A 14,246-nucleotide genomic window follows, 5' to 3' on the forward strand; every position below is an offset into this window, starting at 1 on the left:
GCCTCATGTATGCGTTATTTTAACGTTTTAAAAGCCATGTATTTTTATATCATTTCGAAGACATTCGTAGACCCAACAGCTATATTTTCTCATGATACTTGCAGGCTTTCCAGTGTTACGCTTGTCCCAATTATTTATATATAGGGGTATGTATAAGTTCATTTTAACTTCAGGAGTCTATTGACCAAGGAGCTGTACTGTAAAGAACATCAATACTGAGGAACATTCTAAAGTGTTGCCTGGTTTCCATGCATTTTCACCACTTAAAGTGGTTGAAATCCCTTACATATAACCACTGAAGTGACTAGCTTTAGGTGATACACAGATCTGAAACAGATCCTACTACATAAGCTGTATCTGCAGCCATCTGTCCTGTACAACCCTCTACAACATACAGAATTTACACAGAATCTGTCAGCATCATGAAGAAGGGGGTGTGTATCTGAATTCACACACTTAATAGCTAAGGGAGAAAAACTCTGATTCTGATTTAAGGGACATGCACACGTCAATCACAGGCTGTGTGCTGGAGCTATCCTCCCCTGCTATATTTTTTTTTTTCTGTGTCCAGGAAGTGCTTTGGTTCTCGACAAGTACACCGTATAGAAGGATATGCTTTGACAGATTTCATGTCAGAGGTATACAACCACTTTAACCAGAATGAGTGTGCACAGCTTTACCTACTGCATGCTTTCTCCAGGTCTGTGAGAATATTGCTGTACGTAATGGTCTTACAAAAGCTGAAGTCTATGGCCTAATTTTTATCCTTGTTCACCAAATACAATCTGCAATTCTAAACAAAGAAGAAACTGAAGAACTCGAGCCAGTTAAACTATTTTTTTTTTTTTTTCCCCCCCACCAGTTTCAGGTCAGGTTCACACTGTTGTGCTGTGGTACCATTCACTTTAAATGGTACTCATACACACCTGTGTTGGTCTGCACGACACAGTATTACAATGCCATATGTTGTGGTGTGCAACATTACAAAGAATTGTACATAAATGTTTTGGTGTATTAGGCAGCCTATTTCAATAAAGGGGCTGCCTTAGCCACTTAGATATTGGGCACTTTCACCTCCTTCCTGCCAGGCCAGCTTTCAGCACTGTTGCACTTGAATTACAATTGTGTGGAAAAAAAAATTCATATGGGTACAGTGTTTCATGACTGCACAAATAGAGCTTTCTTTTGGTCATATTTAACCACTTGTCAAATGACAGCTACAGCGCGGTTGTCCAGTTCTGGGAGAGTGGTTATTGACATCCTCCCAGAACCGCTCCCGCTGCACTCTGTGATCACTGAGCCCTTCAAATACAGCTGATCACAGAGAGAGGTAAAACTCCAATCACAGTAGTCCTTAAGCACATGATCAGCTGTGTCCAATCATGTAATGTAAACACACTTGCTGATTATTGGCTTTTCCTTTCCTCATGCTGTCACAGCGTGAGAAGAGGAAAGCCGATGACTGGCAAGTGTCGAAGGGGGCATCTATAGTGATAATCAGTGTCCTGATGATCAGTGCTGCTGGCTGTTCATGCCGATCAGTGGAGAAAAATTACCTGTTTTCAAAATTTTATAACCGAAACCTTTTTTTTTTCCAAAATATTTGGCCTTTTTTCATTTGTTGAGCAAAAAATAAACTGCAGTGGTGATTAAATACCACCAAAAGAAAGCTCTTTCTGTGAAAAAAAGAAAAATTTCATATGGGTACAGTATTGCATGATTGCGCAATTGTCATTTAAAGTGCAACACAGCTGAAAATTGGCCTGGGCAGGAAGGGGGTAAATGTGCCCAGTAGGCAAGTGATTAATCAACACAGGGTTTTTTTTTTTTTTTTACTGCTAAATAAGCAAAAGACCAAAAACTAATTTTTCTTAGTTTGTTATAAAATTTTGCAAATAAATGTGAATACATTTAGGCCAAAATGTATTCTGCTACATTTCTTTGGTGAAAATAACCCAAATAAGTGTTTATTATTTTCTCTGTTGGAAAGTTATATTTTTATCTGAAAATCAATGAACCCTGATGTACTGACGGCCTAGCTCATTTCTTGAGGCCCAAAAATGCCAGGACAGTACAGAAATCCCCCAAATGCTTTGTTTTTTTGGAAAGTACAGTCCATGGTATGTAGTAAGAAGCATGGTGGGTTTTTTTTTTTAAGTTGCACTTTGTCATTTTTTGGGAAAAATTTTTTTTTTAAAAACCTCAAGGCACCCTGGTTGAAAAAGGCTATTCTAATACAATACAAGTAGTGCATCTGGATCAGTGCAACCTCAGTAAAACCTTGGTAGCTGTACCCAGACCCCACACTGTGGGGATGGCCTGCGTTGTTGTTTCAGGGACTGGATCCTGTGTGGGCACTCACCTTGGCACTTGGTGCAACATGTATAGTTAGCCACAGGGTGTTTTACAGTTCCAGGGCTGTGTTCCTGGTCTATGGAACAAAAACTCCTTTGGGAGTATGCTCACTGTGATGGTGAAGCCTGGACCATATATAGGGTCCAGGTGAATAAGGGACACCCTGTTTTTAATTTTATCATTCCTGTAGTACATGGGCGTCCAACCTGTGGCCCTTCAGCTGTTGCAGAACTACAAGTCCCATCATGCCTTGGGGAGCAATGCTTGCAACTGTCAGTCTTGCAATGCCTCATGGGTCTTGTAGTTCTGCAACAGCTGGAGAGCCACAGGTTACACACCCATGGTAAATGATCAAGAATGAGCACTCACAAGCTTGACCCTTTTCATAGGGATCTGTAACACAGATCCTCATTCCTCAAGGTATTTCAAAATTATACTCTCACCATATGACTATCTTCCTGTCTGCCCTCTTATACTATCTACTGGTTGGACAACTGGAGTATTACCTTGAAGTTGGAAGATTGGGATGATATTTGGGCTATAACCAATTCCTTTTCACAAAACATGCTAGCTGCTAAAACTAATTATAAGGTCCTCCTGCGCTGGTATCTGGTCCTGGTGAGAATCTCTATATTCCTCCCTACATACCTCTTCATCTGTTTTTGTGGCTGTAGGGAATGGCTAACTCATGTACACATCTTGTGGATGTGCCCAATCATGCAGCAATTCTGGGTTGATACATTTAGAATTCTTTCCACCTTGTTTGAAAAGCCATTTACCCCCAACCTTGCTTTTGAACTGCTGAATCATTGCCATCCTGACCTCACAAAAGCACAATCGAAACTTGCTATTCAAATCCTGACGGCCTTGAAACAGACCAATAGCAAAGGCCTGGAAATTCCCCTAACTCCGAGGTACATGGCTGGTGACAGATCGTGCCGCTGCGTGGCTCTGCAGGTGCGCAAGCCCGAAAGAATGCTATATGACGTCCACCCGGAACGGTGAGGGTTTCAATAAAAATAATGAACAAGAAAAAATTATTAAGAATGAGAAATCTATTACTTCCTTTATGCTATGTATATCCTGAATATGCTTTTATATGTTAAAACTATCAGGAAACTGGAATTGTGTTTCAAACTTATCTACTTATACAATGTAAGCTTTTAATAATTGGTGCTAAAATTCAAACCTTTTGACTTTTAAATTTCAGGTAGGTGACCAGGTGTTACACACTTTACCACCCCTTCCAACTACATTCCTTTGTAAGGTGGTCAGGCTCTCCCTCCTGCCCATTTGCCTTGAAGATTTCCCTATAGGATCACCACTGAGCAGCTGCATATTCCTTTTCTGTACCCCACAGGAAATGCCCTCACAGATAGCAATGGTGTAAACCTGGCAAAACCTCAGGCCAACATTTGCTCTGCCAAAGGCCCACAAAACACTCAAACTGTTCAGAGAGATCATGCTTCCCTTGCATCATTGCAGCACCCTATTTTAACACCGGGTCTCTGCATCTGATTCTAGCTCAAGCTCCGATTTCAGGTATTCCTCACTCAGCCTACATAACTAAAGCTGGCCATACATTATACAATATTCTTGAGATTTTTGGTTTAGCTTTATCAAAAACCATATAATAGGAGGTCAAAACTACCACCACTTTCAATTGTATCCAATTAGGCAGGCTCTTGCACTACATAGTTGAAGGTAAATCTAAAGGACATTGGACAGGAAAATTGTATAGTGTATGGCCAGCCTAAGGCAGACTTTTCTGTAACTATGTCACAATTTCTCAGGTAACTAACAACTTTAATACAGATATCACTGTTCAGAGCTCAAACATGCCAGGGCCAGGTTCCTTTTCCCCTCCACCATCTCTACCTGACTTGGTCCTGAATTTCCTGTTCTAAAATGACTTTCAATTTGTAAAATACTCCACACTGAATTTAATGGTTTTAAAAATTGCCTTTTTTTTGGAAAAATGTTTCTTATGGCTTCAAAATGTCTGGAAATTTTACATTCCTAAGCTTTACTGTGTCTCCTGTGATCATTGCTGGTTTCTTCAGGCTCATGCGTGCCCATTTGAAGCAGAAACATGTCATATAGGCAGGCCCAGCAGCCATCTTGCTTGGGTGTATGAAGCTTTTGTTTACACAGCAAAGCTTATGGAAGCACTGGTGGCAAAGCTCGGTAAGGGACACAGCAGGCTAAGCACTTGGGGCAAGTATTACCAGGGGAGTGGATGCTGGCAGCCCGAATTCCAGGGCCCTACATTACATTCCTGCAGTCTTGTGGGCATACCTACATCAAAGACTTTGCCTGAAAACTTGGAAAGAGCAGAATTCTTTGGACAAGCAGTTACATCTCTCAACCACCGGGAACAAAACAAAAAACAGACCAAAAACACACTTTAAAAAGTTTTATTTAGAAAAGTAATTCTCACTACACCTATATCCACTAAAGATTCTATAAATTGCTCTAGCATATTGCCAGGCTGCTATTAAACCTCAGGCCAAATATAAACAACAGTGCTAACACATATTTCAGTAAAGGGCACAGAGCTGTAATTCTCCTGTGTGTCTCGATTACCACTCAAATGGTACATCAGTAGGGAACCCATTTGTAAAAATATAGTATTATGAACTACCACCTCTAAAAAGCATTACAAAAACAAATCAAGCACAATATAAAATTAAAAAAAAAAAAAATTCTGGTATGTAATGATATTGTGAAGGCATCCTAGGATTAACTGAAGAACCTTTTTGATACATCAGTTCTTGAAAAGGTAAGTATTTTTTTGGATTTTCCTGAAAAAGAAAAAAAATAAAAAAACCCAAAGAAATATAGAATGCACGAAATAAATAGATTGCCACGAGTCTATTGTGAACAGTCTCTTGTGAACAGGATTACACAGTTTTTTTTTGTGTAACAGTACATTGATGCAAATCACATGAAGTATTCTTGCTTTTCCTCACTAGGATCACCAGTCTTTGCTTGTAAAGCCTTATCCGCCTCTCCCTCGTCTATCGTCTCATGGGTACGGTAACTGCCTTTATGTTTGTACAAATAGACTGCAATCAGTGCCAGCACAACGAGGATGGTTATGAATACAGCAGCTATCACACCTGTATGAAATAAAAAGTCAGATTAGCAAATGTTTACAGTATTCAATATTGGCCATGTGAAATAAAACCAGCAATGTGTTTATTAAGTGGGAGTTAAAGTTCATTGCGTGAAAAGGGCTCAGCTTTGCCAGAATGCACATCCACCCAGCTATTGAGAGATCAGCGGAGGATAATTACAGTAGTCAACCATCACAACAATCCATTTGTTCTCATATCCAGTACATGGAAGCTTTTATACCAAAATGTGTGCACTTCCCCAGTGGTGCACTCACCAACAGCCACAGCCCAACAGCAAAACATCTGGCACGTGCAACCACAAGCAATCCTGGCAACAAGCTCTCCAAACACTGACAAGCAGAAGTAGCTCTTACTTTACCAACCATGGTGTAGTATATAACATGCGATTCAATGTTGTAGGTTCACTGCAATCATGTCCCAAAACCATATGAGCAAGTCACAGAGCAATCATGCAGGTGTCCTATAATGTGCCCTACAATGCTGCAAATCCCTGTCTTCCACTGTACCAGAATGAGTTACAGAAGAAAATGTAGGACACTGGGATATTTATACAAAATCTATTCTCATTCCTCCATTTTTACACTAACACTATAGTTGCAATAACTCCCTTAGATCATTTCTTCCTCCATGTTTGTTGCATTCTTGGTTGGTTTTAGAGCTCTGCTAGTTGACTTACTGACAGGTGGCTAAATATCCTGAAAAACTATCAATTTGGAACTTCAGATACAGTTGAGTGCAGAATGACTGACTTTTTCTAGTATTAAAAATTGGAGTTTGGATAAAGTAGGAACGGTTGGCACTTCCTTAAAAGATAAGTTCACCCTGCATAAACATCTGTTATATCCGTTACATCCATATTCAGGGAGTAACATGTTACTGAATAAGCAGCCCCCACAATTAACCCTGCTACCTCCAAGCCCCATGTCCATTTTGAGTTGGCGGGGGAAGAATTTAGAAGCTTCTCGCTGCTGTCACAATTGCCATGTGGGGCTCTGCCTAGCTATCCATGTCATTCTGTGAATGAGACCCACAACATCAACAATTGTGGCTGACTGCTTGTAGTTTTAAATGAACTGAGGGCGCTGGCGAGTGCTCTAATTCATTGATTCTTCCTGCTATTCAATAACGACTTGCTTGAGATACAGGCACACTGCTACATTGACAGTCTGCTGGAGCCCAACACTTCATCTGCTGCTATCTTCTGATCACAGGTGCACAGACTTACAGGTGCCCAATAAATGCACATTTTTGTACCTGCAAAAAAAGTTGTTTTAAGGAAAAAAAAAAGTCTAAATTTTTATATATAAACACAAAATATATAAACACACACACACACACACACTTGGCAAGCAACAGACAGATGTCTGTTACAGTTTTACTGCAGAGCTCTCCCCCCCACTGAGGAAGATTGGACATCGTAGCCTCAAGATTCAACAATCTGTGTTTGTGGCCAAAACTAGGGATCCTTTAGCCCTGGCCTGAGATGCCCTAATCCCCTGGTCTCATTTCAGGCTAAATGTACACCTTCACTCCAGTGCAAAATGTTACCCTATGTTGTGGTTCAAGATCCTACATTCCAGGCATCATTAAATGGCAGCCAGCTGTCCAAATCAATGTCCCATCCAGATCGCCTCAGTTCCGGCATTCAGGAGTCATTCTGCCCAGCAGCTATCACTGCCGCCGCCATTGTCAAGAGCAGACAGCAGGAGGAAGGACAGCTCTGGAGAGGGTGGGGGCTGCCCATTTTAACAAGTGATTAGTTGCTAGGACTTCCCTGAATCCTAGCAACCTATCACCTGCTTGCAGCTCCTGCCCACTGGAGCAGCAGTGCGTCCCACCTTCCAACCTGTCAGGTGGGCCATGGCAGGGGATTGGAGTTGAGAACATTAATGGGGGATGAGGAGAGTAATGTGAGGGGACTGCGGACAGGAGGATTTTGATGTGAAGGGGAGCGAATGATGTGGAGTGGGTACTGTGGGAATAGGATTGTAATATGAGGCTTTATTTCAGATTACAGGCAGGGCAGTCAATACATTTTAAAAAGGGCTGCCCTACCTGCAAGAACGCAGGGAAAGTTCTGACACTTTCTTCAAATACACCATTTGGTGCACATGAAAATGTGCCATAGGTGTCAATGTGTGGGGGTGTCATTAACCACTTCAAGTCTGGACACTTTCACCCCCTTCCTGTCCAGGCTAATTTTCAGCTTTCAGTACTATCATACTTTGAACAATTGCGCGGTCATGCAACACTGTACCCATATGAATTTTTTGAGACAGAACTTTATTTTGGTGGTATTAACCACTGGGATTTTTATTTTTTGCTATATAAAATGAAAAAGTCCAAATTTTTTTTTTTTTCCCCTTTCAAAAAGTTTAACATTTTGCAAATTAATCTTTCATAAATTTTGGCCAAAATGTATTCAGTTCTTTTTTTCTTCTAAAATTGGTTTATAAACCAAAATTTATAATTTCAAAATTTTGTACAATTTTATTTTTTTTTAACAAATTTCTTTTACACCCATAAAGGCTGTAAAAAAATAAAAATTTCTAATTTTCTCTGACTGCATTCTTGCAGACATTGAGAAGTACTGAGAGCTGTGATTGATCACAGCTTGTCACATGGTACAAGGCTATTCACAACAGCCTTGTACCATGTGACCTGTGCTTACTACTTGTGAAAGATCAAAGTCAGGCAGTGACATCTTGCTTACTACAATTCATGTGATCACATGAAATCTGAACCTCACACAGGAGATCCCATACAGCAATCGGTGTTCCTAGGGAGCACGCACAGGCTGTGAATGTGGGCGCCATTTATAAACGGCAACCCGCTCCTGTACTGCTCCCATCTGGCCATTTATGTACATGGGCCAGACTGGCAGTGGTTAAGAAATTAATGCCACCCCTGCACATCTGCTAAAGTGCAGGGCATTTCTGTGGGTCAGAAAGTAGTGTCGCACCCCCCAGTTAGCTAGGGGGAGCTAGACTGGTTTTTAGTAGGAGGCAGAGTAGCAGTCTGGTACGAGTTAACCAGGTCATCTTTAGGTCAGGGCTGAGGGCTCTGCAGATCAGTTCCTTGATACCTCCTCCTATTCTAGAAGGCAATGGGTGGGGGTGAGGAGGGGCTGATCTGCATACTCAGGGCACTAGGCAAGCAGGTTGGGCATGGGGCCAGGGCAGCCCTTAAATATAAGAGCCGGATCAGCAGGTGTAGAGCTGGGTGGAAGATGGAGTGAAGGCTGGATAGTGGAGTGGGAGGGGGCCCAGGAGAGGGGCTTACCTGCAGGTAGAAATTGGAAGGGAGGATCTCAGCCACAACCATCCCCTGAGAGGACAGCCTGAGAAGCAGGGAAGGAGCCAGCCCAGCGTAAGATCTTAAGGCAGCCACCATCCCACATGTTTTCTGGAGAGAACTGAGTAAGTAATCCAACTCCCCCTGGGCCAGATAACAGGAGAGGGCAGTCAGGTGGCCAACCCAACTTACTCCTCAGCTGGAGCTCCTCTGCTAAAGAGGCAGTTTCTGCATCCCCTTGCTCAGGCATTTCCTCAATCACCTAGGTGAAGAGAATTCAAGTGGGGCCTGAGGTGGTACACTGGGAGGGCTGGAGAGCTCTGCAAATAAAGAATGTTTCTGGACTTATACACTGCAACTTGAGGGGGAAAACTCCTCAGTCTCTGGTGTGCAAGGTCTGAAGAAAATGCATGTTGCCTGGCAGTGCAGGGCTATAGGGGGACCCAAAACTCAGTGACTCCTAAGGGGGTAGTGCTACACTAGCCCAAACAGAGGAGGGCCATGATGGGTATGATCCAAGTTATTGCACAAACTTGCAATTCAGACCTCTGCTGGAAGAACGTTTTACTACCTGGACCTCTATGGATTTTAATTCAATATCCCTGCTCTATTCCATCCTACTTCTCATTCTCTGGATTTTAAGAGTTTAATAATTCAAATCCAGATAGGTATTGTTAAGGGATAGGGGGATTTCTGGGTCCTAGTCCTATTTTTTTTTTTTTTTTAAATAAAAGTGAGAAGAGCCACTTCCAGGAAGATCCATTACTCTGGCCTGCCTGCAAACAAGTATTGACCAGAACTTAAAAAAAAGTAAACTAAAGCTTCATTTTTTTTTTTATTAAAACCTAATGTTTTACTTGCCAATAGTTTTGCACAGAGCAGCCCCAATCCTATTCTAGGGTCCCTGCTGGCACTCCTGGCTCCTCCCCTCCGAGTGCCCACCCTAGGAAACGGCTTCCTATGGTGTGCACTCATACAGGCTTGTTCCTGAGCTGGGCTGCTTGCCTCTCTTCAGGCACAGCCCAGCTCTCCGTTTACTAGTTTTGATTCTGCCATTGGCTCCTACTGCTCTCAACCAAGCCTGTGAAAGCCTGGAGAGGGGAGAAGAGCTGCTGCAGATGTGCAAAGTGCTGGACAGAGATTGGGCTCAGGTAAGTATTTGGGCAAGTTGCATGTAAAAAGTTTTTTTTTTTTTTTTACTGTAGCCTCCCTAGCGGTCTGATTAGGTCAATATTTCTGTGCTCAAAAGCAGTACATTTTTTTACATGGAAATATGTAGTTTATTTTAGGCCTCTAATTTTTTTTTAGAAATAACTCACTGAAATCTGTCCAAACAAAAGTCTAGTAAACATCCCGGGTATGTTAAAATTTGAAACACGAAATCAAAATATAATTTAATAAAAATCATAAAAATAATAAAATTTAATTCAATATAATCAAAACCAAAAACACTGAAATTTGAAATATAGCGCCAAGTTCACACTTTGCTGAGCAAAGTCGCAAAATAGTTTTCAGTGTGATGACGAATTTCCCCACGAATCATTATCACTCAATTCTGCAAGTGGTTCTAATTTACTATCGCTGTTCTCTAGCTGATCTAAAACCACTTTTGACCTAAAAAGGGACGCTTTTTGGACGCCATGGACATTTCTCAGTTTCAAGGCAGAAAACAGTAAAAATACAGGCAGGGCACAGGACAAAATGTATGTGAAATGCTTTGATACAGTAATGTTTTACTATGTGATTTTAGTGTATTTTGTGAATGTCACTTTGACATTTTTAAATTTCCCGCCAGCTCCATCCTGACGTCGCAGGGAACGGAACCCGGAAGCCAGATGACGGCATCGGCTGGAGGACATTGCCCGGGACATCGCGGGAGCGCAGGACAAGGTAAGTGAAGAAGAGATCCCAGAGCAATGCTGCAGGGTATTCCCAAGTGTAGCTCGGGGTTACCGCTTGTGGTCCTGAAACTTTACCCCAAGCTACACTTGGGAATACCTCCAGGGAGGTTAATGTAGGAGAATATACATTAGGAGTATACCTATACAACCACTTTAGGCAGCCTAACCCACACACGTTTTTTCATTTAGTAAAAAATAAAAATCCCCGTAGTGATTAAAATACCACCTAGAGAGCTCAATCGGTCAAAAAAAAAAAAAAAAAAAAAAAAAAAAAAAAAAAAAATTTATGGGTACAGTGTTGCATGACCATGCAATTGTCAAAGTGCGACAGTGGTGAAAATTGGCCTGGACATTTAGGGGGTGAAAGTGCCTAGTAGGCAAGTAGTTAAACTAAAACACCACATTCTAAATTGATAGTCTGTCTACAGTTACCTGCAATTACTGATGTATCAATATCCATGTCAGCAGAGCTTGCTGTTGCTTTCACAGCTGGTGGGGAATTGTCTGAGTGGGCGGGAAAAAAAAATAATTTTTTTAAATAAAATCAGCTATGATACCATGCTAGTATGAACACTTAGGGCCTGTACAGATGGGCTTTGGGCTTGTGTCAACTTTAACAGTTGGAGATACTTCTGAGATCATTCAAAATTCATTGACAAGTACAGCTGACCTAGAGTTAGGTCCATATATATATTGGGACACAGGCACAATTTTCACACTTTTGATTCTGTATGGCAAAGTCTAATCTGGCTTTTCTACTCTTCAGGCTTATGAATGGTTTGCACCTTGACAATGATACGCCCACCTCCTGGGAGAGGGTCCTTTACTTGTCTTGATGTTGGGAATTTTTTTTTTTTTTTTTACCATAGAGATGATCCTGAGATCATCCACCACTGTTGTCTTCTGTGGACGTCCATGCCTTTTTATGTTGCTGAGCTCATCAGTGCATTCTTCTTTCCTCAGAATGTACCAAACTGTTGATTTGGCCACTCCTAATGTTGCTGCTGCTGCCATCTGATGGATGAGTTTTGTTTTTGAAGCCTTACAATGGCCTGTTTCACTTGCATGGATAGCTGCTCGAATGCATGATGTAGGTTTACAGCAATAGATTACAAATACCATACTTAGAATCAACTCCAAGGGGGGAGGAGGATTTACATTGTATGGGATGCAGACAAAAGCTCATCTGTACAGGCCCTTACTACAGTCTATAAAATGTACTAATATTATGCAACAGAACACTTTGAAAGCTATCCTTACCTGTGGCAAAGTCTGCAGTAGTTGAAAGTTCCATATTGGAGGGAAAGCAGTCCTTTTGCAGAGGTTAACCTACACAATTAGGAGAGAGATAATATTCAATGCTTCTGCTCAATCCCCCCCCATAAAAAGAGTTTAGGATTTGAACTTGAGAGCATAAAACTTGGGGAGTGGACACTGCCAAACTTCGAGGCCACCTTCCCAGTCATTAACCTGGAACAATCATGCAGCCTTTGGCATCTAAACTCCTATCCCGCATGTTGGTTCCAGCTTAGTGGCACCAAATATAATGGCAACGCCAAGGTTAACAATTGTGACAGTGTCTGCTTCCAAGAATCCAGGTAGAAATCTACACAAACATCTCTCAGTGCAATAGAATTTGTGCTTCTCACATGGAAAAAGAGAAATACAGAGTGGCAATATGTGGAATGCAGAAGACAGAGCGAAATTGACACATGCTTCCACCAGGGACAGACTGACAACTCTGAATCTGAAAGTAGAACCATACGTTAAACAAAAAAAAAAAAAACCCTTAATTTTTTGATAGAGTAAGGGTGAGTTTAACCAATTTTTTTTACATCTGTGTCCCATTGCTGACATTTAGTGCCGATTCACACATGCAGATTGTATACAAACCACATCCAATTTGCATGACAATCAAAATAACTTTGCTTTTTATGGTGCTTGTTTACATATGTCCAATGCACTGGCGGTGCGGATTCAAAAAGTTATGTTCGATTTCCAAACAGTTCAGTCTTATTCAGGTGCGGATTATAGGCTATTGGCTTCTATGGGAACAGTTTCCAGACCAGACATTGGTTGTGAACAGGATAAAATCCTGACCTGAACCGCTGAACTACTGTATCAATTAACTGTGAAACTTGAGCATCAATCCACACGTGTGTGAATCAGCACTTACCTTCACTTCCTGTCCCATAGCCAAAAACAGGAAGTGTGAAAAATCTCTGAAAATTTAAGAAATTCCTTGGGGACCCCCCAGTCACCAGACTTGGTGTCACCATTGGAAAATTTCCCCTGCATTACTTTCCCAAAAGTGAAAGCAAAAAGAAACCCCAAAATTTCTGGTTGTCCTCAGAGAAAAAACACAAAAAAAAAAAAAAAACCACACGTGCGCTTTTGAGAAGGCGGTATGGTACAGAAAATCACACTCCGCTAAAGAGGCAGTTTAGAAATGGATAAAGACTGATAAAGTCATACACGTGGAAAGAGACTGCTCAAACAAGGGCTGGTGAGGGCAACGAGACCATATTCAGACCTGAGCAAGCTTAGGACCGCACCAAAGCCCTCCACACAATTATACTGACTAAATTTTGCCCTGTGCTAGTTATATAGAGATACTTTGTGTGCCAATACTATTACCTACAACCAACCCCCTCCCCAAATTTTTCTATCAGGTTTTTTTCCCCTGGTCATTTCTATAATTCTTGCCCTACTATAGCATCCAATTTATGGTTACCCAGAGGAGTTTTATGGGACTTAAAAATGGCTTTGTAAAAGTTAGACTGTGCATGGTTGCACCCAGAGCAATTCTAATTTAAAACTGGCTTAAGACAACTGACCAATATAACCCCCCCCCCCCTTACACACACAAGTTCAAAGCTACTTTGATTTTTTTTTTTTTAAATCTTTATTGGAAAAAGCTGCACTTTGATAATGCTTGTCTTCATACCGGACTAATTCAATGTCAGAAGCCTTTATCATAACCTCTATACAGCACACATCCCATAACTGGGCAGGGCTGTCCCTATAACCTATACACAGATTCTACTGCAGAGATTGACTTGCACTTCGGAAACAGAGAATCTGTTTTCGTCAAGTGTTACTAAACCCAGGACCCTGCATTTACTATATCTGGTCTCCCACAGTACACACAACATGGAAATGCAATTATTCTAGTAAATATACATTACTAAAATTACTATTTCGCATGAGCAGTCTTGTGACTTTTCAGTGTTGAGCAGAGCATCTCCCCTGATTGTCCTATGAGGCTGCATAACCCCTGAACTCTGTCTGGACAGTGCTGATCACAAGCTCTCTCCCAAGAGGGGAACACCCGGCTCTGTTCTATAAGCAGATTGGGAACAGTAGAGGGCAAGGATCAGAAGACATGAGCAAACATCTTTTTACACAATGCAGAGGATTAACCCCTTAGGTTCCACAGTGAGTATAACAAGCATGCCTTACTGCATATGCAGACTGATTTTACTGTTGTGGGTTTAGTAACACTTTCAGGGGATGTTTAATGATGGCATAGGCTGGAGATCATATTTCTTCCCAG

The 14,246-nt window shown here is 41.4% G+C and overlaps 1 protein-coding gene across 3 annotated transcripts in view; it reads right to left on the minus strand.

The window, feature by feature from the left end:
* Positions 1-4,756: 4,756 nt before the first annotated feature.
* SMAGP (small cell adhesion glycoprotein) overlaps positions 4,757-14,246 on the minus strand; it is a 49,583-nt gene continuing 40,093 nt past the window's right edge. For all 3 annotated transcript variants that reach the window (XM_089692935.1, XM_089692954.1, XM_089692945.1), the window contains exons 2-4: positions 11,951-12,019; positions 11,123-11,194; positions 4,757-5,477 (exon numbers count right to left, since the gene is read on the minus strand). In XM_089692935.1, the coding sequence (XP_089549061.1) occupies positions 5,299-5,477; positions 11,123-11,194; positions 11,951-11,984 (285 nt within the window). In that variant the 5' untranslated portion in view covers positions 11,985-12,019 and the 3' untranslated portion in view covers positions 4,757-5,298. The remainder of the gene's footprint in view (positions 5,478-11,122; positions 11,195-11,950; positions 12,020-14,246) is intronic.

Source organism: Staurois parvus, unplaced genomic scaffold (assembly GCF_062004578.1).
Source record: "Staurois parvus isolate SC_StPar_1 unplaced genomic scaffold, SC_StPar_1.0 ptg000023l, whole genome shotgun sequence".
NCBI lineage: Eukaryota > Metazoa > Chordata > Amphibia > Anura > Ranidae > Staurois > Staurois parvus.